The 25,523-nt window shown below is 42.0% G+C and overlaps 3 protein-coding genes across 4 annotated transcripts; 1 reads left to right on the top strand and 2 right to left on the bottom strand.

The window, feature by feature from the left end:
- Positions 1-477: 477 nt before the first annotated feature.
- LSM3 (LSM3 homolog, U6 small nuclear RNA and mRNA degradation associated) lies at positions 478-2,678 on the bottom strand. The gene is made up of 4 exons (XM_048957605.1): positions 2,576-2,678; positions 2,207-2,317; positions 1,187-1,282; positions 478-863 (listed from the first exon to the last, which is right to left on the bottom strand). The coding sequence occupies exons 1-4, from the start codon at positions 2,594-2,596 to the stop codon at positions 783-785; spliced, it is 309 nt and encodes a 102-aa protein (XP_048813562.1). The 5' UTR covers positions 2,597-2,678; the 3' UTR covers positions 478-782.
- Positions 2,638-13,303, top strand: XPC (XPC complex subunit, DNA damage recognition and repair factor). The gene is made up of 16 exons (XM_048957604.1): positions 2,638-2,795; positions 2,997-3,183; positions 3,887-4,011; positions 4,300-4,423; positions 4,524-4,608; positions 5,103-5,260; positions 5,464-5,584; positions 6,749-6,838; positions 7,276-8,211; positions 8,684-8,844; positions 9,092-9,173; positions 9,573-9,707; positions 10,174-10,343; positions 10,671-10,764; positions 11,288-11,377; positions 11,997-13,303. Exons 1-16 carry the CDS (start codon positions 2,681-2,683, stop codon positions 12,201-12,203), a joined length of 2,880 nt encoding a protein of 959 aa, XP_048813561.1. The 5' UTR covers positions 2,638-2,680; the 3' UTR covers positions 12,204-13,303.
- Positions 13,304-14,385: 1,082 nt separating this feature from the next.
- On the bottom strand, positions 14,386-25,509 carry TMEM43 (transmembrane protein 43). 2 transcript variants are annotated; one of them, XM_048957318.1, is made up of 13 exons: positions 25,312-25,509; positions 24,425-24,574; positions 23,679-23,813; positions 23,462-23,556; positions 23,294-23,343; positions 21,553-21,622; positions 19,866-19,936; positions 19,586-19,707; positions 18,916-18,990; positions 18,735-18,836; positions 17,142-17,259; positions 16,010-16,219; positions 14,386-15,682 (listed from the first exon to the last, which is right to left on the bottom strand). In XM_048957318.1, exons 2-12 carry the CDS (start codon positions 24,479-24,481, stop codon positions 16,017-16,019), a joined length of 1,098 nt encoding a protein of 365 aa, XP_048813275.1. In that variant the 5' UTR covers positions 24,482-24,574; positions 25,312-25,509; the 3' UTR covers positions 14,386-15,682; positions 16,010-16,016. The 2 variants fall into 2 exon arrangements, with proteins under 2 accessions (XP_048813275.1, XP_048813274.1); XM_048957317.1 differs by having other exon boundaries at positions 25,219-25,351.
- Between the last annotated feature and the right edge of the window lie 14 nt (positions 25,510-25,523).

Below are 25,523 nucleotides of genomic sequence, written 5' to 3'. Positions count from 1 at the left end.
AGGGTTTTGTGCACCCCTGATAACCAGGAAGCATCTTCGGCATTCTACAGAATTTAATGCATTCAAGAACTGAAACCAGCTACAGAAGGTGGCAAATGAATGCACACAATAGGCAACTCCATTTGTTTCCTACTCATGGTGTTGCTGAGCATCGCTCTGCTAACAAAGCTGCAATAGAAGTATCTGAGAACACTCTAAGAATTCTATTCTCTTTATGTACTTGAAGTAGGACACACACAGTTTCCCTCCTACAAGGATAAGTTTACAGAATTTTACCACCAGAAAAGCTATAAATCGGTGCACCATAGACTGACAGTGTTGCCCTCCTCCAAAACATCAATCTGCAAAGCTTTAGTAAGGATAAAAATCAAAGCAACACACCAGTCACTGCTTTCTCAGGAAGTGAAGCCACCTACCACACCTTAATATAGCATTAGCACTATATGCCTTTTCAACAAAAACATAACACATCAAATCTGAAAGATAAACCAAATTTATTTAAAACAAAAAAAGACACTGCTATTCCCAATATTGAAAAATACAGGGTTCTTTTACTTATGTCACACACAGCTCATTTACAGCAGTTACAGTAATTCAGGGCAAATGAGGTTGTTCTTACACTGCTTCAGCTGACAAGTACTTTCTGCAAGAAAAACTCATTCCTCTTCCACAAAGAACTGGCAAAAACATTCTATAAAAATGTGTACACAATTTTGAGACATGATCAAAACAAACTGTCCAAGAGCCTGAAACCTTCCAAGAAGGTTCAATCCTTGGTTGCTTCAGCCAACCCTCAGTGGGGGAGCTACAAGCACAACGCCGTCACCTCTGACAAAGAGCATCGGAATATTCCTTTTGGTAGACTATGAAGAAGCAAAGAAAAGATTACATTTACAAAGGAGCAGTATACAGAACACATCTGCTAAGCACGTGACAAAATTCAATCCTAACAAGACACCAGAAGCATCTTCCAACACAAGTAAGGTCAAACATGCAACTTCCTGTTCTGCTGAAGATATCAAAATCAACAAGCACCTGGATGTCCTTTGTGCTTTCATAACAATTTGCCTGAAACATCTGCTAGATCTTAGCCCAAAAGGTGCAGTTATCAATACATTATTTTGACTACATGACAATCTTGCTTAAGAGAGGTTTTCTATGGAGATAAAGACACTGAAGTCCTTACTTTATAAATCTCTTCATATGTTTCTTCATCAATCTCTATTGTTGTTACAGTTTCTTCCACATCACCCAGAATCATATTTAAGTGCTGATCATATGCCTGTAAGAACAAAGTTTATTACTTCTTCCAAAATTCAAGCACAAACTCATTAAAACCATAATTTTAACAAGACAAACAAAATTATTTTAATCTGATTTGGGCCAAAATGTATCATATGTGTGAGCGTGATATATCAGTTAGCTGTAAGTTCAACTACAAAGGCCAACAGACAGTACAGTACTCCACAGCATAAGTAAGGCTTTTATATTCACTGAAACTCTCCTTCTGGAGCACACGCACAAACTCTCAGAGGTGGACAAGCTTATTCTTGTCATTATCCATTAATCCAACTACATGTTCTTTGCTATCAGCCCAGTTTTCTGGGATTGATTGTTTACAGCTATGAAAGCTGTAACTCAAACAACAGTACAAAAATTTTAATTAAGCACATGTTCCAAACACCCTACAAAAGGAAGTTAGGAATTATGCCAGTGCATCACAGATCTGTCCTCACCTTTGTGTTCCCAAATGAATTTGAGGCCCAGTTAACACATGGGAAACTGGTTCTCTTCCTCAGCACAGTACCATAGTCCAGAAGGATGACACAAAAGTTTGTCCCACTAGGAGACACATCACTCTCAAAAGGAGACACAAAACAAATGAAGTTTGGAGAAAACCCAGTTAAGCACAGAGCACAGAGTCACTGGGTCTGCCCTACAAGATAGCTGTGTGATAAACACATTTCCCTCTTAATAGAGCTGAGAGCCCCTTACAAGAGGATGCCTGCATCATTACTGCTTATTTCGCAGGCATGGAAACAGAAGCCAAAACCAGAGGAACAAATCACTTGGAATTTAGAAGATGACAAGGAAAAACAAATGCACCTTCAGAACCTCTGGCAGAGCACTGCACAAACCAAGCATCGCTGCTGAGCACACTGCACTGCACAGCAGATGGCTGTAATAACAGGGCATCAGTACTCACGTGCAGCCTGCCTCTGAGCTCTCTGTCATTCCTCATCTTCACGTAGATGCGCTCATCCAGACTGAGCCTGATGAGATCGAGGGGCTCCTCGACGGTATTTGTTGTTTGTTGCTGCAAACAAAACCGAAACAATCGGAGTTATTCACACAGGAGCGGCCCGCCAACTCCTTCACTGCCCATTCTGCGAGCAGGCGTTCTGAAACGCTCCCTCAAATCCCGGCATCCACACAGAAGCAGACAACCCGCACGGCAGAACGAAGGCACACAGACGCGGCGCCCGCCCTCTCCTCAGACCCCCGCCGCCTCACCACGCCACCGGGCCGGCCGCAGCGGCGCCACTCGCCCGGAAAGAAGCGCAGATCCGCTCACCTGATCCACCTCGTCCGCCATCTTTCAAACCGCTTCCCGCTCTCTCTCGCGAGACTTTATGGCCCGGCCTCTTCCCCTCCGAGGGGGGCGGGGCTGCTCGCCGCTATGGCGAGGAAGCGCAAATCGTCCGTCGTGCGGGAGCCTCCCGGCAAAAGGCGGCCGGGGGGGGCGGGAGCGCGGCGGGAACGCGAGGAGGAACGCGAGGAGGAACGCGAGGAGGGTGAGTGCGGGACGCCCGGCTTCTGTGCCTAGGGTGGGGGTGTCAGACAGCCCACCAGCCTAGAGCTCGGCAGCCACCAGTGACGGACGGCGCCGTTCCGCCTGGCCGAGGCTGGAGGCTGTAGCCTGCGGAGGTATCGCTGCGGGTATCCGTAGGGCTGAGATCGTGTCCTCGAAGAAAACGTCTTTCTTTCCGATGCAGGTGATTTTGTAGAGGAAAAACCCAGCGTAAAGAAGAGCAGAGCCGGAGTTGCAGCTGGGAAGAAGGACGATGGTGATGCTGGAGTTGCCAAGTCAGCAGATAAGCCTTCAAAACAAAAACGGCGAGCAAAAGAAAATGAGAAAAGCCCTGAAAATAAAAGGACTTGTCACAAAGAGCAAACGTGCAGGTGAGCTTACCTGTTGTTTGACATGATGATTGCACGCTCTCTGTAGCTCATTGTGGGTTGGATGTTGTGTGGGGCCCTTTGCTGCAGATGATCATGTGAAGGGGTTATGTTAAGCTGGCAGGCTGGCTTAGTTTGTCTGTGACACGCAGCTGTACAGAAGTACTGCCCCACTGATGGCAGGATTGGCCTCAGGAAGGCAGTCTGCATGGGAAGCAAATATCTGAGCCTTTTCAAATCGGTGTCATAATTGTAAGGTAGTATTTCTATGGGGAATGTATTAACGAGAAGAATAAAAGCGATAAGTATCATTTCACTGGCCAACCAAATCATTGGGTGTTATGCTGTGAAGTCTCAGTCAAGAGAAATGATTGAATGAACTCATTCATACAAGCTCTTAGGAAAGATGGGTCATTTTTTTTACGTTCAGTCATTTTCATTCAAACAACCTGTCAGAACCAGGACCTGTGTTTGCACTGAAACACTGTTGCTCAGCAGTTATTCTGCAGTTACTCATGGCAAAGATGGCTCACTTTACAGACACACATGGTTCAGTTGTCAAATACTCAAAACCTTCGCATCTGTTGTTACTGATGCAGAGATGATGCTTCATTTATTTCCTCATTTTTGTTTTCTTTCTCTTCCATTTTCAAATGAACAAACCTTGCACTTCCTGCTGCTAAAACTAATTTTGTAATTTTAATAGTGACTCACTGAAGGCCCCTCAGAAGGAGATAAAATTGAAGAGAGAATCTCCAATTAAAAAAGAGATGGATGAAGACAATACTGATGATGATGATGAAAGTGAAGATGAATGGGAGGACGTGGAGGGTAACAACTGCATGTCTATTTAAGTTGTAAATATCCTTGTATGCAATAGGTTCTTTTCTAATTTGCTTTTTGAGCCATTCCTCATTTTGTATACTTTGTATACTTAAGAGTATGCTTCACGTGCGTATCTGTATTAAAAGCTCTTATCTCACAATACTTTGGAATAGTGCCAAAGCAGGAAAGAAACATACAACTGCTGCCTTAAAGGTAGTGCTTTGAATTTGACTATTTGTTGCCATATTATTCACTGTTCATGTATTATCTAATAATACTCTGTTTTTTTCCCAGAACTCCAGGAGCCTGTCATGGATAAGTTAGAAGAAGGTGCTGTTCTTCCAGCAGCGGTGCTGCCAAGCAACCCTGTTGAGATAGAGATTGAAACCCCAGAACAACTGAAGAGAAGAGAGAGAAGGTGAAAATGGAAGGCAGTAGAGAGCAGCTCAGGAATCTAGGAAGGCAGATACACAAGAAACCATAATATCCTTTTATTTTCTTTTTTATTTTATTTTCAGAGAGAAAAGGAAAGCTGAGTTTGAGACTTATGTTCGGAGAATGATTAAACGTTTCACTAAGGAAGTTCGTGAGGACACACATAAGGTATTGGTCACAAAGAAAACACTGTGCTTGAAATTTCTGAACTGATATTTAATGAAAAAGAAAGTAGTTTTTGAATAAAATAATTTGGGGCCGTGGCTGGAAGTGAAAAAATAAAAAGGCTGTATTCCTGACAGGTGCTCATTGGCCTTCTTCTCAACTGTAACTTAGAAACCTCAGTCACTGAATTAGTAGACTTCTAAATGAAAGCAGATTCAAGTAGGGTGTATATTTCTCTGCTGTGTGCTTCTGCTTGTTCTACTTGGGTTAAACTGTCTGTCAGATGTAGAACAGGAGACACAGACAGGTATACTGCAAGGCTTTACTGCCTTGGGACTCTGGTCAGTCCTGTGCCCACCAATTTTGTCCTCGGGAGGTTATATTGTTGCCTGTCTCTGTCAAAAGGAGCATTAGAGGCATCCTGGTCATCACCGTGGACAATAGTTCCAGCAAAGAACATCTCTTGTGAACTCACTATAGAAACTTTTTTCTCTCAGGTTCACCTCTTGTGTTTATTAGCAAATGGTTTCTATAGGAACAGGATCTGCAGCCAGCCAGATCTTCATGCCATTGGTCTGTCCATCATCCCCATACACTTCACAAAAGTTCCTGCAGGCCAAGTGGACCTTCTCTACATTTCCAACTTGGTGAAATGGTAATATACTCTCTGCTAGTCCTACTATCACATAGAATATAGAGCCAGGGTTCAGGGACACGGGTACATGTAATTACAATTCTTCACTGATTTTTTTTTGTTTTAAACATAAGACTGTTTTTAGTAAAGAAGGAAGGGATGAACTGTGAAGTTTAGGAGTACGTTCACAACAGTAGACAATAAATGGGTATCTCACATTTCAGGTTTGTTGGAACCTTCACTGTCAATGATGAACTTTCCAGTGAAGAAGGAGAGCCCCTTCAGTCGACCTTGGAGAGGCGCTTTGCCATCTATGCTGCACGAGATGATGAAGAGTTGGTTCATGTAAGTGACTGGGAAGTGCAGGGTTGGTTGCTGAATTTGGATGCTAGATCATTGTGAACAAAGTGGTGTTTGAGGAATCAGTGTGAAGAAACAGGTTGGTGACTGAGGTGATTCCTGTTTTTTAATTTGTTTTGTATTTTTATCTGGAATCCTTCTGCGATTAAATTCTTCAGCTTGAACTGTACTAAAACTGAAGCCTCTACTTCTTATTGGTACCACTGCATGGTTTATCTTCCATGGATGGCTTTGCATAGTGCATAGAACTACTTGTTTATAAGCATGCTATGGCTTCTTCGTATTGCTTTTAGTAGTATAAGTCAAGGAAAACCAGTTTATAGGTTTCTCTTGTAGTACTAATTTGAGTAAGAAAATTCTTGGATTATTTTGGTAGAACAATCAAGGGAAGGAGAAACAGGAGATGGAATTGACAGGACATTTGAAAGAGCTGCTGCTTTGCAGGTGTGTGGCTTGCAGCTGTGCCCTGTTGCTAATGTAGTGGGATGTTGCAGCTTCTGTGCTGCAGAGCAGGAAGTGGTTCTTGTGATGTCTTTGCAAGCATGTTGTGTAAATACAAAATGTCACTTTCTGTGGTAGGAGGTAAAGGCAAAGCAAACCTTGCTTAGACACTCACTAATGGCAGCTTCTTTTGACTCCCATGCAGGAAAGCAGTTGGCAGTTCTAAGCTATTAGCCACTCAGCTGGGACTGTAATGACATTCTCTGAATTGCTGGTATTTCTTCTGGGTTCAGTTGATGGTATATAGTTGGCCTTGGCTACCTTTGGGAGGGTGGATTTAGAGACATCTTACCCAATTTGCTTCAAGAATGGGAGGCAGGTGGAGGATAGATAGATTTGGGTGACGTACTGCCTGCTCCATCAGGGTGAGTCACTGGGCCTCTTTAGGCTTTGGCTCTTCTTCTGTGAGTTAACAGCAGGAGCTCTGTCACTGTTTGAACATAAATAAGAGCCAGAGAAGACAGTACAGTGCTTTGATGCTATAGTAGCTGGGCTACACATCTGTGTTGGTGTCTACAGCACTGGGTAAAAGACAAGAACGAAAATGGTTTCTGACAGAAACCAGGATGTGAAAGAGTTTCAAGTTGTTTTTTCATATGCCTTAAAAAAAAAAAAAAGTTTGAACATGGTTTATTTTATCTTTTGCAGATATTTTTAATTATTGTCAGGGCGTTGCAGCTGCTGTGTCGCCTGGTGCTGTCCTTACAGCCCATTCCTCTCAAGGAGACGAAGGCAAAGGTAGTTTTTGTTTGGTGTGTAAAATTCCCTAATTGGTTGCTCCCCAGAAGGAGCAACAAAGCTTCCTGGTTGTAACTTGAGGTGAATCACTGTATGAAGCACTGTTATGACATTGTTTTTTGTCTGTATTGCAGCAGATGCAAATCCTTAGGTTTCCTGTTTTTTAAAACAAAAACAAACCACCTCCTGTTGTGTATGTTTAAGCAAAGGCTTCTCATGCTTTAGTGGTTTTAAATTTCTTTAAATTTTTCACAGCAGATACTGCTGGGGGACATCTTCCTTCAGTCATTTGCCTGAAGTTTTCAAGTCCCTAAGATAAATTGACCGTGTTTCTGGCCAGTCTTTGGTCTGTATTTACTTTATGCTGACCTCAGTCTTTTTCTCTTTTTTTTGTATTCTTAGGCATGGTAAAAGTGACCTAGCCTCTTTCTTTGCAGGAAAAAAGCACATCCAAGAAGCAGTCGCTCAGCAGTACCTCTGAGGGGCAGGAGAGCTCAGGCACAACACCCAAAGTTGTGGCAAAAAAATGCCCTTGCAAAAAAGCCAAACGGGATGAGAAATCATCAGGGAGTGAAGAAGACAATGAGGAGTCAAAGAAAACAAAAAGTGCTCAGACCAAAAGGACACACAAGTCAAAATTGACAACAGGCAATAAGGAACAGAAGGAAACTGGAAATGAGGACAGTGGTTTAGGGGAAAAAGATGTGCCGGTCAGAACCAAGAACAGTCGGCGGAGACGTGTGGCCTCCAAAGTGTGTTACAAAGAAGAGAGTGGAAGTGATGAGGGCAGTGTTTCTGACTTTGAGATTTCAGGAGAGGAAAGTGATATCTCCGATGAGGACTTTGAAACTGTCTCTAAAAAGTGGAGAAGCTCACGAGGTGCCCAGAAATCAAAGGCAATGACTATAAAAAGCCCCAAAAGTGAGACTTCGGAATCAAGGCTATCCAGAAATTCTTTGGGAGCTGAGCCAAGACCAGCAAAAAGCACAGCTCCAACCTTGCCTCAGGCACAGAGAAAGAGAAACAAAATAATTTCCAGTGATGAGGATGATGGGCAGCAGATGGTACAGAAAGTGGTTGGCACAGACCAGTGGCTAGAGGTTTTCCTTGAACGTGAGGACAGGTGGGTGTGTGTAGACTGTGTGCATGGCATTGTTGGCCAGCCCCAGCAGTGCTTCACATATGCCACAAAGCCACTCTCCTATATTGTGGGATTTGACAATGATGGGAGTGTCAAGGATGTGACACAAAGATACGACCCAGTGTGGATGACCACGACAAGGAAGAAACGTGTGGACCCTGAGTGGTGGGAAGACACACTGCAGCCATATAAAAGTCCCTTTGCAGACAGAGACAAGAAGGAGGAAACAGAGGTAAATGATAAGTTATATGGGACATTTACTAGCATAGGTCCAGTCCCTGGATTTCCATTCATGCAAAAATCGTTAGGAATGGTTCCATGAGGAAGGAGGGCTGTATTTGAACATGAAATATTCAGAATGAGCAAGTTTTAAAGGGAGCATGCAATGATAAGATTAAAGTAATAATCAAATGGAGGCTGTTTAGAGAAATCTGGACAGCAAAAGCACTGGGCAGCCCATGTTGGAAACTTAATGACGTGGTTCTGTGCAGCCTGGTGTTACTCTTGTGCAGATTCTTTAAGATACATAGAAGTGGGTGCACAGCTAGCTGTCTATTTGCAACAAGAGTTCTTTGGTCCCTTAGTTCATCTGATTATTTTTCTAATATTTTTTCCATTAATCCACACTATGATCATTCTTGATTTCTGAAAAGGCTAGTGCAACGTAGTTATGAAATAACTCTCTCTTTGCTTAATTCCTGAAGTTTCAGGTTAAACTTCAAGATCAGCCTCTACCAACAGCAATTGGAGAGTACAAAAACCACCCTCTGTATGCACTGAAGAGGCATCTCTTGAAATATCAGGCCATCTATCCTGAGTCAGCTGCTATCCTAGGGTACTGCAGGGGAGAGGCTGTTTATTCGAGGTGAGTGGTGCACAGTTGTGTGTGTCTGTGATCTTTATAACTAATTAGAGCTAGTTTGTGTGTTGACCACAGTGGTATTGCAGTAGACACAGGCCACATGCACAGACAGCATGAGACATTTAGTTACTCAGACAGAATTTGCATACCATTTAGGTGCACTTTTTTTTTTTTTTTAACCATTCCTAGCATGTGAATAACAGTTTGGAAGTCTCTGATGCTTGTCTTTGCTTTCTTTTGGTCTTTTTAGAGACTGTGTACACACGCTCCACTCCAAGGACACTTGGCTTAAGCAGGCTCGAGTGGTGAGGATTGGAGAAGTGCCTTACAAAGTAAGAGGGTTTGGCTTCCTCCTGTGCAACATCTGCTCTCTGAAGTTCAAGCTTAGCTTTGTTTGTTGTTGGTTTCTTTTTTTATTCTTTCTGTTAGCAGATGTGGGTTTCTTGCTTGCATGTGGTATCTGAGTTGTGATTCCATTACCTCAAGGGTATCTTGTAGAACTGCACCCTTTTCATCTTCTTTAAAGGCATCCTACGACTTTCACTTAAACTGAGAATCTAGCTCCCTAGTGCACAGTAGCTGGGATATCATTTATGAGAGATAAGTACTGAAGACAGGAAGTAGGCATCATTTCTTTCCCAGAGTCTTCTCCTTTGCTATCCTGGGAAAGTCTGAAATCCCTAACAGCTTGTTTCTGTGCCGTTACAAGTTTGATCACTGTATTTGCACAGATGGTGAAGGGCTATTCCAACCAGGCGAGGAAGGCACGCCTTGCAGAGCCTGCAAACCGGGACAAAGCGGACCTGGCGCTGTTTGGTCGCTGGCAGACAGAGGAGTATCAGCCACCCATAGCAGTGGATGGAAAGGTAGCCGGGAAAGCAGAGGGCTGGTGTTAAAGGAACTGCTTCTTATGAAGCTGTGGGCTTTATTTTTTGGGAATTGCATGTTTCAAAGGTGAGATCAGTCAATAATAGCTGGATTCGGGCTTAAAGAGTTCTGAGGTAAATAAAGCCAGGAGGGAGTGGTGAAAATTTCATCGATGCCTTTTATTCCTAAGTCCAACTTTCTAATCAATGTAATTTCCAACTTCATCTTTGTTTTGCTTGTTCTCAGCATTACAGCCACGGTAATGAGGCCAGGTCACAGAACATAATTAGGAGACAACCACACAGTTAAATTTAGCCTGTGCCTTGCCGTATGAATACGAATAGAATACCAGAGTAGAATGCAGCAGGTCAGAAAGAGGGGAGAGACCTTGAATTGAAGCAGAGATTTTTGCCTCTCTCCAGAAGGCAGCAGTGTCATCATTTCTCTTTCATTTTGCAATACCAGGTTCCTCGGAATGAATATGGAAACGTCTATCTGTTCCTGCCCTCTATGTTACCTGTTGGTTGTGTGCAGCTTAGGCTCCCCAACCTGAACAGATTGGCACGGAAGTTGGACATTGACTGTGCTCAAGCTGTCACTGGATTTGACTTCCATGGTGGCTACTCACACGCAGTGTATGTAAAGGTGCTTTATTTAAGGTGATGAATGTTGATGCTGTGCAGAAGTTGTATACTCTGTGCCATGGATGACACGTCCTTCTCTGTTGTGCTACCTGTGGTAGTAGAGTCAATGGCCCTGGCACACAGAAGTGACCTTACACACTCATAGGGTGTGCACTTCAAGGGGGAGGGAGGTGGAATGGGTGATAAATTACACATTTACACCCTAGGAGACAAATAGCCTGTTCTGTCAGCAGCTTTTGGTTTGGTGGGGTCAGCAAGCATTTGTTCCCTTTCTTTTTTCTTCTAGTAGCTGACAGGGGATTCTGTTTTCCTTCCTAGTACTGATGGCTATGTTGTCTGTGAAGAATATAAAGAGGTGCTGATTGCTGCCTGGGAGAATGAACAAGCAGAAATAGAAAAGAAGGAGAAGGAGGTGAGAATTATTTTTGCAGGCACTTTATTACTGCTTAATTTAAGCTGTAAACAATCAAAGGTAGGCTGTATATGTAACAGACAGAGCTCTGTGAAGAGAGAGGCAGGTTGCATTTCCTCGAATGCTTCATTTGGGGTTTTCTTTTAGCACTGCAATGCAAACAAGTGTGCAGCAATCTCTGAAATAGAGTGTACTTTGGAATAGCTTTCCATAGCTGCTGAGAAACAAAAGGAAGGCATACATGTTAAACTTCTGAAGGAGGCTCCAGTGTAATTTACTTCAGAAAGGGACAGTAATTCATGTATGTAGCAGATATGTTGTCACCAATACACTGTATTCCTAAGAATCCTACCAGCCTATAATCTTTCAATGTGACACATTTACGTTGGTGGTGTGTTGCTGAGTTGTGGTTCTTTCTTTTTTTTTCCAATTTCATTTTCAAGTCTTTAAACTTCTGTCTTCTGCGAGTGTTGATACATTGGAACTTAAAATAGTATTTTTTCTTTTCAATGATAACAAAAAGAAGCGTGAGAAGAGAGCTCTGGGAAACTGGAAGTTGCTGACAAAAGGGCTTCTCATTAGAGAGAGACTGAAGCAGCGCTACTCCATCAAGGTATTCTGCATCTCCATTAGTGCTTTCGCTTTCTGTACCAAGGGAATTTTTTCTAGCATCTCCAGTGTGTTGTCTACCAGAGGAGCACATTCTGAAGTTTCCTCTTTCCTCTTAATGTTTGACTAGCAATTAAAAAAAGCCTACACCAGAAAACCAACACAGTCATGTCCATGAAGGATTAATTATTGCTTAAGAAGAGATCAGTGTTTGCCCAAAGCATCATGGTTTGTATATTGCTCTTCTACTTTGACATATCTCCCTTCCTGGATCTTTTCCTCCCAGCCAAGTATATAGCTAGCAAGGTCAGTGGGCTACTTTTTTTCTTTTCTTATGAAATCAGACAGTTTAGTTCTTAATCCTTTCCTTACTTAGAAAAGCATGATCTTTTTAAAGCTAGTTTATTTTTATTCATCTCTGATCAAAAATACGTAGCTTGTTGTTGAAAGAGTGCTTGACATCTAGAAATAGAAACACACTGCTTTGGGCAAGAAGCCCAAACCAGAGCATTCAACTTCTGGAATGTCACTGAGAGAAAATGAGCCTTTTTAGAAAGGAGCAGCTACAAATGATCATTTTCCATTTTCATGCCTGTTCTTTTTTCTTTTTTTTTTTTCTCCAGACTGAGCCATCAGCACCTGAGACAGAGAAAGGAGCAGGATTCTCCTCTGATGAAGAAGGCCCAAATTCAGGGACTGCAGGAGGAGATGTGGAAATTTCTTGGCCCCGAAATCGCCAGGCAGAGCAGCAGAAAGAGAAGACAACCAGAAAAAGCAAGCGAGAAAAGAAGGAAGAAGCAGCACAGTTGTTTCCTTTTGAGAAACTGTAATAAGTACAAGCATTTCTTGCTCTTTCCCAACGCAAGAACAGAACCGTCACAACAACAGCATCCTGTGCCAGTTAAAGACTTAGTCTTCTGTTCATTTGCATTTCTGAGCTATCGGGGAATCAACCAAATTCAGCACCAAGAATCTCTTTTGCTGTTGTGGGTAATTAAGTTCATTTGTTAATCCTTGAACTTAGGAGAAGCAGATGTGCAGCTGTACTTTCCAAGATCACCATCTGTACACAGCTGGGCTTTTTGTGCTCCTCTGTATCACTCAGCACTGTAACAAATGCATTCTGAGGCACTACTTCCATTAGCACTGCCTCTTCCCAATTTTCTCCTCACCATTTTTTTCCCCTGATTGCCCAGAACTGAAGTATGCAGCTGCTATTTAACAGTCTGTGGTAAGCTAGTCAAGAGACCACTACATCCTCTTTGGTATTTTAATCAGACCTTATCCAAATCAGTAGTGAGTAGAGTTCTAGTCTCAGCATCACAGAGAGGGGGAATACCTCACGTGGTGTGCAGCCTGCAATAAAAATTTGGATGAACCTGAAAACTTCCTTTCTAAAGAATACACGTGCCTTTTATGAAAACTCAACTTTGGCTTTTCAGTCTGCAGCAGGTATCTTGTGCATTAGAAAGAAGAAGCCCTGTCTTCATGGCAAACTTAAGATTAAATATGTCATCTTAAGTCAATCAAAAATATACACACTTGTTTCAGTTTTGTTTTATCAAGACTATTTAGTTTTATTCTGGATCCAAACATGTAGATCTGGGCCAAGTGTTACTGGCAGAAGTGAAAGTCAGTGAAACTCAGCTTTTGTAAATGTTATCCAGTACCTAAACAATTAAAAACTGTTAGGAGAGGAATGTGAAGTCTATACAGGCAGAAATACTCTTCTGTCTTTTGCTGTATTTAAAAAAAAAAAAAAGTATACACTGTCTCTTTAAAAATAGAGGTGAATCCAGTCTACTTGTTGCTGAATGCTGTTACAGAGAAAAGCTACATATGCAAGAAAATGGTTTTCATTTAACTACCCTAAAAAAATACATATTTTTGTACTGCATTTGTAGAACAAATAAACTAATTAATGCTATCACTCCTCTCTTCTGGCAGCAGCTCAGTTTACCTGTAAGGATTCTCTCATACAACTAAGCACTATAAGAGTGCTATTTCTAGAAATCACAAGCAGGCCCCAGGATACTGCAGAATTGATGTGAAGGCTCATCTTTTTGAGTTTTTACCACTGACTTCTAAAACAAAAACACTGGGTTTGGTGGGTAGGCATGATTGCTCAGAAGACTTCAAGGAAAAACAAATCTCACATCAAGTGATGAAATTTCAGGGGATGGGAGAGACCAGAGTTCCTTCAGTGCCAATGGTCGCACAGTTATGCAGGGTACACTGTGAGTATTTTGAATGCAAGGATCCAAGTCCAGCTGGCATCAGTAATGTTTCATTTGCTTCAAAAGGGAGCTGGTAGCAGCTGTACTACAGTGACTCAGCACTTCCTGACCGTACTTAAATGCACGAAGTTATGAGTTCAGACAGCTCTCTCAAACCAAGCATGCAAAAGATGAGTAGATACAGTTTAGGGGAGAGCAGAGCAGAAGGGAACAGTTATTGACAGGCAGATACACATTCTGTCAGATTGTGCTAAGCAGGTAAGGAAGATACTGCTTCAGTTGTTTCGATAGAAATATTTGTGTACGTGCAGTGAAAGGGCTTTGGCTCCACCTGGATACCTACCCTGGGAAACGTTAAGTTCTTCAGTCTTGCATGTTTCTGTGTGCAGATGAGCATGTAAGATGAAAATGTTCTAAACTGCTGAATGCATAAGTAAGCCTCCACTCTCTCTTAAAAAAGTTGATTCCAGTCAGGTCAAATGACCATACTTCTCAGATGATCCCATGGAGGCAAGGAAGCTATTTCTTAAGAGCAAAGAAGAGGAGTAAAAACACCACTGGTAGGCTGGAATCAGTCTTATCATCAAGCATATGGACCAGATGACAGCTGTCAGGTTACAGGTTACACAAAACCCATCTGCACATTTGCCTCCACCAACAGTGGAAAACGTGTTCATCCAGAGTTACAAACTAATCCTCCACGCACTTGGCTGCTGTTCCTAGACATGAAATACGCAGTGCTTAAAGGTAATGAAAAAGAAACCTACAGACCAACTTTCTGAAAATGGTATTTTATTAAATATACAAAAAGCTCAGCACTTCTGTAGAAAATTGCACCATCTCCAATATGGCAATGCTGATTAGTTTCCTGCATCATTGGTAGAACAGCTGTTCAAAACTTCTGCTTTTCTCTCCAGTGGAGTGCATTGAGAAAGAGCAGCAGATAGAGACTGCCTGGGTCACTAACACAGGTCAGCTTCGTGCCCTGCCTTTCACTCACTGCTGCTGCTTTCACCAGCAGAAAGGGTGAAATTGAAAACACAAGACCACAAGAATGATAAGAACTAAAGGAAATTGAAGTTAAACATAAATTACTACATCTCAAAATGTTTATGATTTATAAACCTGACCTCCCATGTAGTAACATTTTTAGGAAACATTAACTTGAACATACATAGAAGCAAATTTCCTTTGGTATGGGGAATACAGTCGTAATTCTCCTTCAAAAAAATGTATTCACTGAAGACATTTTTGTACTGAATTATGTGTACTTACAGAAGGAAAAACATGTTGGTAGGGCACACCTGGAAGCCAAATGAGCTATCTAGAGAGACTTCAAAACACAACAAGATCGCCTCAACTCAAGAACTATTTACAGCAGAAACCTGTAAGCTTGAGCCATTGCAACACAACAGGAAGCTGTATTAACATGATATAAAGCTCAAAATTCAAGCTACTATGTCTACAAAAACTAATCAGGCAGAAATGTGTTCATTATTTAATTTCATGGAATATTTTCATTGTTCTTGGCAAGCAAAATTCAAAAAGACAAACTACATACAGCAAAACCAAGTATTTTAAAGAATATGTATTCAACGATAGAAGTTAATCAATTGTACGTCAAGGCAGCAGGTTTTATTTTTAAAATTAAAGGCAAGTGACCTCTGAGTATCTCCTTAAATAAGAGCAATTCAGTGTTTCTACAGAACTCCACCATTTCGGGTGCTTACCCAAGAACAGCTTCAGACCTCTTTAAAAACTGAGAAAAGTCTCTGCTCTCTGACCTATCTTCCCTGCCTCAGAGCTAACCTGGCCACTGGAGATTCCAAGTTACTTTCAAAATCCCCAGCTCAAATGAATCCACGTTACTGAAGTATTGTGTCAAAAGTTGTTTTTCCTTTAACAATGCACTTTCAAACACTGCCAACACAGTATACATGATTGTACAAGTGAGAAAAAGTAGCAGAAGGAAGGACTGTCAGAGGCAGGTACACACATGTATTTCCCAAGGATTTCACACCAGTCCATGCGATGAAGCTGGCACTTTGTCCACAATACACAAGGTGCCCCACCTGCCAATGAGAATTTGCCAGTTCTCAAATCAGAGTGAATTAGTAACAGATGAAAGATAAATGGTACTTTTACACTGACTTATAATGAATACAGATGCTCCCCAATTTTTTTGTTATTTTTTCCTGAAGTCAGTGTCACTGAATTCCTACTGGTAGCATTCCATAGTAATCTTTTTCTCAGATGACACATTTATCAACAGCCACACTCAAACCCCTCTCCAAATCTGGGCTCACACTGCTGAACCACGATGTACTGTAAGCAATGTAACCAGAACACAAATGCACTTAAAAAGCTTCTAAGCAGGATACAGTGCAGAACCCAGGTACCTCTTTCTCACTGATGCTTCTTTGGTGGAATCCGGGATCTTGCGACCACAATTGGAACTACAGAGAGCAACCCAATCAGCAGAGCCCAGACAGGGCGATAGAAGAGCCAGCCAATGGAGATAGTCAGAAGTGAGAGTGAGCTGGCCACACAGAAGGCAAAAGCTTTCAATCCGATGTTAACCAGATCTCGAACAACAGGAAACCAGTCCACTGCAGAAAGAATTAAAGGAAGAAAACAGTTGACTGTCATTTGCAAGGACTCCTTGCTTATGCCAAGGATTCGCACCAACTATTGCAATCAAACTCAAGTAGGGCACTGCATAAGGCATTTCAGGAGAGCATCCTCAAGGCATTTGATAAATAAGTAACACCTGAACATTTAAGACAAGAGCATCCTCATCTCTTTAGACAGGAATTCATGCAAAATTAAGTCTGAAGTCTTATTAAGGCTTATGAGGCAACACAGACTATTAGTCTTGCAGCTATGGAACAAATTGATGGCAATGAAGATTTGCAGGCTAAAAGCAATTTCTGGCAATAATAGATCTTGCATTTTCCTGTATGCAGATAACAATAAAAAACAGTGCACAGAATACTAAAGAAAAATGATAGCTTTGATGTTCAAAGTTTGAGGCATCATCCTACTTTTCTGTAAGCTTTTATTCCAGCATTCCTCTAAATCAAAGAGAAAAACCACAACTTTCTCTGCAGCGCTCACAGTACCGCTGAATACAAAGACAAGTTATTATGTAACCACTAATTAAGACCTGCTGAGGGGAGACCACTTGTATATGTGTGTAGACAGTGGGTGGACTGCAGAAGCTAGAGCAAGACTTGGAAGAAGCAGCTCAACTTGTGCTCTGGCTTCTAATTTCAGGCAGCACAGGGCTGGGAGCTTCTGAGACTGGCAGAGAGGTAAGAGGTCATTTATCTTCACAAAGCAGCCATACGGTGCTGAGCTGCTGTTTATCTACAGTTTTTATAGTAACTTTCAGACTGAATCCAACCAAAGATCAGAGAAACAAGATTCCTCCTGGCCTCCAAAGAAATTCATTTCACACGTGAGCAACATAGGACACTACAGATTATGATCCTATTTCTAAATCATTTTAGCTTTCTGTCACCAACCTACCCAAAGTGTAAACAATCCGGGTCATCAGGCTGATGCCTACAAACATTGTCAGCCAGCCTGCTGCACGGAGGGCCCAGGTCTTCATGGTGTTACTCTCATGCTCCTTCTGAAACACCTCCTGAAAGCAAGTAACAGGGTGCACGTAATGATACTTAAGTTCTCTTGAGATCCATCTCTTTCCAGTATATTATGAAAGCAAGTCAGAGCCAACAGTAGAAGATACAATGCAGCTCATTCCTCAGGGGCTTTTTTACATCAATATCCAAGCACACTACACGAGATTTCAAAGTGCAGCACAAAGGAAACCTGCATTTATCTATATTATGATAGACACCCTCAGGCACTCTCTGTAATCACAGCAGAAAGCATAGAGTTTCAGTGCTCATTATTGTGGGAAATAAGACAGCAGTAACATGAAAGAAACACCTGATTTTGTTACGTTTGCAGCAAGACAGAAAAGGCAGCAAGATCCACTGATGGCTGAAGGAAAGGTGCATGTAAAAAACAAGCAGCGTGCAGGAAAGTGAAGATAAAAAGGTTTGTGTATATTTCACCAACTTAAAGCACCTATTTGCAAGAATGCCCCTCTTCCTATATAAAAAATACACATGCAGGTGGCCAAGAAATAATAAAGCACTCGAAAAAAAGATACAGAAGTTGACTAAGCTAAAATGACTAAGATGACAAAGATACAGAAATGACTGACTGACAATTTGTATTCCTAAGGACTCTATAATTTATTCATTTTTAGTTCATTTCCAATGAAATGAAATTGTAATTAATGAAGGTTCAGAGCTCACAGCAGAGAGCTGATTCTACTGCTGCTCCCTTTCAACTCTGGAAAAAAAATAAAGCCTTTTTGTCTGCTTTTGGCAGATCCTGTACATTCCTGACATCTGGGACTTCTACAGCAGTGCACAAAGCAATCATTAAAGGAAATCAACCTACTAGAAGGAGTCAATGAATCACCAAATTGCCTGAGCATGCAGGATTTATTGGAGCATTATGAACTGCCTGAAGGTTCTTTCTCAGTCAGAGTAGCAATAAACATTTCAAACAAGCCTAAACTCCCTGTTAAGAGAGGCTGAAGAGTGGATACATCCCCTATGATTTTTTTAATTAAAGCCTGATTTTTACTGTTCTTGTTTATGACCTTTTCAAAAGCATGTGTGTGTTTGTGGGCAAGAAGGAAGCTACCAAAAATCAAATCTAACCAAAAGGAGAAGACACAGAAACAGTTCTTAGAGCAAATGATGTTCAATAGCAGAAACACAAGCTGACTTTTTTTTTTTATACAATTACTTTAGCCATAGCTACTTCTAAAAAGGGAAAAAAGAACAGAAGTAACTATAGTCAAATTATATAGTGCTAACAGGTGAAGTACAGCATTTACAGCCAACACAAAAACATGCAGAAACTGGGAAGGAAAACACAGGCTATAATGCTTTGACCTTGATACAGCACAGACAAAAGCCAAAGTTTACATCTCCTCTTCTGTAATAGGCCCAAAGGAGAATTAAAGCTTATTTCACTGCTGCTTCTTCACTACCATCTGCAATTTCAACCTTTTAGTGATGGAGTGTGATATCTTACCTCGACAGAGAGATCCCCAGAGTAGAGCATCTGGAGAACATCTCCAGACTTGGTGTGATATGGAACGAGTTGATCACCTTTCTGCCGAGCAATCACAGTCACCTTGGAAGAAAGGCAAAGAATGTTACTGGTTACTGAGTTGGGGACACAGCATGGATAACACAAGGAGCTGAAGATCTACCTTATCAGGAGAGCCCAGGTGGGGGTCATGTCCACTTAGACCGGCGTAGAAGAATGAGACACGAAGGTCTCCCACCTAAAGTAAGGATAATATTGGAAATCAACAGAGAGTTTTATTTACAAAGGAGAATCACAGGAAAGAAAGCTTAATGGGAACACTCTTTGTATCATCACTTTTCTTGAGCGCTCATGACAAGCCAGAGGATACCATTAGGATTGCCAGGCTGTATTTTCTGGGGGCCTAATTGATACCTAAAACAAGACAGCTGAAATGTTTCTTTGCAATACCCTCTCTGATTTAGGTGCAGGAACACATTAACATCAAATAGATCCTATGTTCATCCCTTGCAATTTCATTTGTTGGCAAAGAAGGGCACTAACTGGGAACAAACTTTGTCCTCAGTAAGGCAGAAGTAGAAACCACCTCCCAACATCATCCAATGTTGTTCCATCTAAAAGCATGGCAAACAAAAAAAGAAACAAAAACAGAAAATGAAGGTGCAAGCAGGATGAGAAGCTTCCTGCAAGAGAGAGACTCATACTAATGGTTCTGTCCTGGCGATGCTCTGCACTCCAAATTCTTTAATGTTTAAAAAGAAATGGGACATACCCCAGCACTCTTTTTTCACACAATAGTAATTGCTGCTTTGGTTTTATCTTTCTCATCTTACTTCTGGACGCCTGGGGTTCTCACTGTGGTAAAAATAATCTCCTCCCCGGGTAACATCAGCATGTGGATCCTCAAGGTGTGCCAAGCTGAGCTGCTTGAAGTCATCAATCTTATCCACAAGACCTAAGCAGAACAAAGAACCAAGCTCAGGTCTGGTGTTTAACAGCCAGTTTGTAGGCTGGCTTCCTGATTATCACTTGTAACAATCACCGTTGTAGAAATAAGTGAAGTTTGCAGCTATTGGAACAAACAACGCAAAGTCAGCACAAAGCAATTCTTACCTTTGGAAAGGACAAAGCTGCCAACCTGGACATTAGGAGAAACGGCAGTAAAGGACTCCACAGCCATCGCACTGGGGAGCAGAAAGAGCTCCTGATTAGCTCTGTAATTATCATCAAACTACTGCTTCACAGTATTTAATACAAAGCACATAAAAGGTGCTGTGTCAAACAGCAGGATTAAGCTCAAAGAACTAAATGGATGTGAGAACAAATCCTTGAGAAATTGCATCCTGACTTTATAGGGTTGGAACCATTAAAATAAATTAGGTCAAGATATGACCATCTCATCACCCTGACCAACTTTCTATTCACACCATAGGAATTCACTAGCTTTTTCTGCACTGACCCTATGTTTTTTGAGTGACAATGAATTAATCACATTCCCAGATGAGTACTTGCAATATTTAACTTATCTGCTAAAGAAATCTAGATCACAAACCTTATCCAAATAAGGATGCCTCTGCATTGTGGCCAAGTACCTAAATTCCCAATTCTGGATCCCTTTCATTAGACTTGACTTCATTTTCATAAGCAGTCCTACTGGATTGCCCTTGGCAGTAAATAACAGATTTTATTTTCAAAATTGTCTAAATCACATAAACAGATAAGATGGATGGGCAGAAGGAACATGTGCAGCACACACTTAAAATAGTCTCATTAATGCTATGTATGAGTTCTAAAGCAGAGCACGTCTGCATTCACAGCTCTGTTTCAGGCAAGGATCCACCACAGTTAAGACTCTTAGGTTTGTACCACTATAATTAGTGGAACTGTTCTTAGATGTGGCACTTTTTAATGATATATTGCAATAGTACTAATAAAAAATACTCCCTACATTCAAGTGTAAATTTGGATTTACTGGAGAATGCTTGGAGAAAAAGTTCATTAGCAAAAAAATGTGTTTGGAGAAGAGAGACAAGGTTTGCCATCTGTGCATCCTTTTTGAGTTCCCTCTCATCTTAACAGGTCTTTGTCACTCGGGATTTATAACCAAAAATACAGGTCTTTATTTTTCTTCCCAAGGTAAAACTTCCAAACAATGGGCAGTTTATTCAGATGAGCCCACAGTACCAAAATAAAGTTATGGACGTTAGCTGGAGTTCTAAGTTTCATTTAAGTCCTGTTTGGGTTTTATTGCCAAATGGTATCCTGCACTCTAAGGAACCAAACACGTGCTGTGAGAATGGCAAGCAAGATTAAACTTAAAGCTAAAAATGGCACAGTGTACATAATTAAAATGCTGCAGCTGAGAGAAATAAAAAACTGGTTATATGTGGGCAATTGCTATAAATAAGCCTGAGTTCATACATGCTAGCTTAGAAGAGCAGCATGCAAGTGGTATGGCAAGCTTGCAAGATGCTTGCTATTCTCACTCTCTTTTTAATAGAAGAACTAGCCAAAGTCAAAAAGAAACCCATTCAGTTCTCCCCTATGCAGTCTATGTGGTTCAGCAGTAAAACAGCAACCTGATGTAAGCCATTACTAATGAGCAGCATTCCATCAGAAATATTGGATTCTGGCTCCATTAGGCAGCTTTGAACTGCTATCTACACCTAATTTCTCCCAACTGCAAAAAGACAAAGAGTTTCCATTTACTTCGCTACGTCATGAAGATTTATCACCGAGTTCTCATCATCAATCAGATACATTGACAGAATCTAGAGGGACTGTGTTGGTGGTAAATTACCTAGGATTTTTGTGTCCTATTTCTCGATCAAAATTCCTGCTGTTCACAACTTCGGATTTCCATTCAGTATCTGAGGAAAATGATATTGAAGGGTGAGAAGAGAGCAATAACTGCCACTTGGATCTTAGTTACTGATGACACCTCTAAATCAATGAATCAGTTCCAAACTACACTTTTTTTTTTTTTAACATCAAGGTACCTGATAGGATAGTCTATAATGATACTTAAATCTGATCTCCTAATATATTAACAACAAATGGATGGACTCAGGAAAAAAAGGAACTTTAGGAATAAAATTATAACTCAGCTTTGCATGGTGGGAGATTTGCCATTGGCATCTTCCCTGATCAGGCTTCAATTTCTGGCTCCTCACTTTGGGAGAAAGCAAGGAAAAGCTGGGATTTCTGCCAGAGCTAGCAGATTTCAGTGCAGTCAAGTAAAACAGAAGATATCTGTACATGCCACTGTCACAGACGCATAGCACTGCTTTGATTCAGGCCACAGCAGCCTCTCCACACTACAGAGCACACTCCTTGTAAGTAGTACTTATAGGTATAAGTAGGTTTCTTGCAACTCCTACAAAACTAGAGTCCCCTTTTTTGAGCAGTCTCTGCACTAAATACAATGCTCTATGCTTCCATAGAGAAGAGGAGAGGAAGGAAGGGAGTTTGGCTAAACACTAGAGTGGAGATCATCGTGAAGGATATTCTAGTGTACCAGGTTTGTGTGTCAAAATTCTGGTACCTGTGGGGAGGGCTGCAGGGTTGGCATCTGTGGCCTCCCCACACTGGAGTAGGGAAGAAGCATGAGATGTAATGAGTAGCAGAGAGACTGTAAACCCACCCCTACACTGCTCCTTGCCTCACTTAAGGCACCGAGTGAAACCTGAAGCGATAACAAGGGTAGATATGTCTGAAGTGAATCTGAACCTGGAAACAGTGGGAGTAACTGTGCTTTGCTACTACCCAAATTACTAATTAAGTATTTAATTTTGTTGACAATATGTTAGCCCTCCCCAAAACAAGTTTGTCTTGCCCACGATGGTAAGAGATCTCCCTGTCTGACTTGACAAGCTCTTGTTCTTCTTCCTATTGTCTCCTCCAGTCCCACTGCAGTTGAAACAAGCTACCAGCTGTGTGCTGTTTGGCTGCCTGTCAAGGCCAATCCACAACACCTGGTAATATAAAGACTTCAACTGGACAGAATCCATCAATTCTGAGAGCATAGCTTTTTTGTTGTTGTTTTTTTCTTTAATGGCTGTTCCTCATAGCACTAGCTTTGCTCCTTAGTTATCTCTGTGCTGCAGGGTCTCATGCTTCACTGAGCTGGAGTATTCTTATGATCACACCCAGAAATCACTGCACACCCACATACATGTCCATAGGCTTTAGCTGGGGATAAATGAAGCACAGAGAATAAGCTCCAGAGATACGATGACTCAGAGTATTTTTCCACCACCAGGTAGATTAGAAGTTCCAGTTCTCCTCCTGCCAAAAAAGCATTTGCCAAATGCCACAACACACATCAGAAGGTGCTGGAGGTTTTCATTAGCTTATATGAACACTAAAACTCTCAACATGCTGCCATTCACTTAGCAAACAGAATCTTTGCTTATTTCTTTATATAGTTTTCTTTCCCAACAAAAAAAAATAGATGTTTTTCAACAAATTCAAGACAGATACACAGGAAAGCCCAAAGCTACAGGCATAAAAACAAAAGGATTTTCTGTTGATCAACTTACCATATGAGTACTTTGTCTCTTTCTTGATCTCACCATTTTCTTCATACTCCCTGCAAAGAAAAAGGGTGAAGTGAGAAGCCAAATAGCGCACACACACACCAGCTCAATGCAGAATACCTGTTTCAATTGACCCTGTTAATACAACATTTAAAGATCTGTTTCATTCACCTGGAATCTTCATATTCTACCCACTGGTACATTTCCACTTTGCGCTTCAGCTTGACAGCCTGGACGGACAGCCCATAGCTGGGATCAAACAAAGGCTATTGGAAATACAAAGAAAACACAAGTCAGTAGGAATTAGTGAGGTATCTGTGAGCATTTCAACACTCCAATCCCTCCAAACTTGACATTCTCCCATATCCAAGATGCTAGTTTTATTTACCTTTGCTGTGCTCAGAGCGCCAGCTAAGTGCACCAGACTCCCCTCATTCTGTTGAGACACGCTGTGAATGTTGTCAAGAGGGATCACAAGAGAAAGTCCCTCATCAAGAGATTTAGCTGTCCTCAAAGCTCGTCCCTGTAGTCAAGAAAAGCAAAATCAAGTTGTGGAGAATCAATGGCATGTCATTATTCTGTGAAAATGGTAGAAGACAAGTGATCTGCAGACCCCAAGGACTTCTCAGATGTCCATCCTCAAGGCACAATCTGAAAAGCACACTTGCAATTCACCATCCTCCTCCAAGTCCAAAACCAAAACAAAGTAACAATGAGATTAATTAACACCCTCACTTTTGCAACGTTGAATATTAATTCCTTTAGCAAAATTCCAACAGCTCTAAAAATGAGTTCTCTACGTTATCTCAAGATAGAGACAGAAGAACTGAACGTGGCTGGTTCATTCAGCTTCTTTCAATAGTACTACAGCCTGTTTCCCCAGGAGCTCATAGGTTTAGGATCTTAATCCTCATCATACACTGCCACCGTTTCTATCACACGCTGTTCCACAGCAAGAACATCTCCGGCTCTATGATTTCAGCCTCTCCAGGCACACTGCTCTCTTCCTATTGATGAAGTAATAAAACTTCAGCACAACCATTTTTGTGACCCTATATATGCAAAACTAGTTGAATGTCACCTTGGCATTACCATTTTACAGCTGTATTTAAACACTGATAGTATTTCACTTACTTCATTGGTAAAAAGAAGGTAGAAGGACAGAAGAAATGTCCCGAGTCCTATGAGCATGCCTCCAGAAGTCTCGCTGAGCCTCTCCAGGAACCCTGGCTTGGCCTCACTTGTGATTTTGACATGTTCTTTTTTGCTTCCTGTATCAGAGAACTGTTGGAGATAAACCAAAAATGTAACACTGGTATAAAAGGGGACAGCATGTTTCAGAACAAGCTTTTTACCTTTGCTAAACTGCTTAACCACTGCTAAACGGCACCATTTGCACTGGACCTAAACCTCCCCACACTTATTAAATGCTTTACCACAATGTTGACATCAGAAATGCAGTCAATAAATAAACCTTAACAGAGGAAAACAACGGCTATAACAGCAGCTCAGCACATCCCTTCACACACCCTTCAGCTTGTCTCTACGTTCCCTACTTGGTATCCACACCCAGTGACTAACTGAGCAATACTCCCAAATTCCAGACCAGCTACCGCACAGCTATAAATAACACGTTTCGTTTCCAAGCGCCAGCACACCATACAATCACTGCACCTCGGGGTACGAGAAGAGACCTCAGAACAAACCGCCGCTGCCGCCCTGGGCGCTGCTACGTTAGAGAACCAACACCGCAGGGCGTGAGGAGCACCAGAGCTCTGGAGGCAGCCGAGCAGTAACGGCAAACGAGGGCAGGAGGCGAGGCCGCTCTGCAGGAGCCGTGCGAGACGTGACAGCCGCTCGGAGCACCCCGCCTCACGCAACGGGACAACGGGAGCAGGCAGCCCGCCGCACGCAGCGCTCTAACTTACATTCCTCGACATCTTCAGCTTCTTTCCCTCAGCAGCCCACAGAGCCCGCCGGCAACAGTCGCTCACCAGCAGCCACACCCCTGTGGCACCCACCTCTCCGCAAGCTCTCCCCGCTCTGCCGCTACCGCGGTGCACGCCGGAACACGTAGTTCCCACGCGGTGCGCGCAAGGCACGCCGGGAGATGTAGTCCAGCGCCGAGGCGCGCTCTGCCCGGATTGGCTGCTCCTTTCCCGCTTCGGAGAGGCCGCGCGGCAGCTGGCGAAGGAGGTCAGGGCGTGCGCTTCCGGATGTCACGGGCCACCGC

This window comes from Lagopus muta, chromosome 11 (genome assembly GCF_023343835.1).
Source record: "Lagopus muta isolate bLagMut1 chromosome 11, bLagMut1 primary, whole genome shotgun sequence".
Classification (NCBI taxonomy): Eukaryota; Metazoa; Chordata; class Aves; order Galliformes; family Phasianidae; genus Lagopus; species Lagopus muta.
The sequence above is the reverse complement of the archived record's forward strand: the minus strand, read 5'-3'. Positions and strand labels throughout refer to the sequence as shown.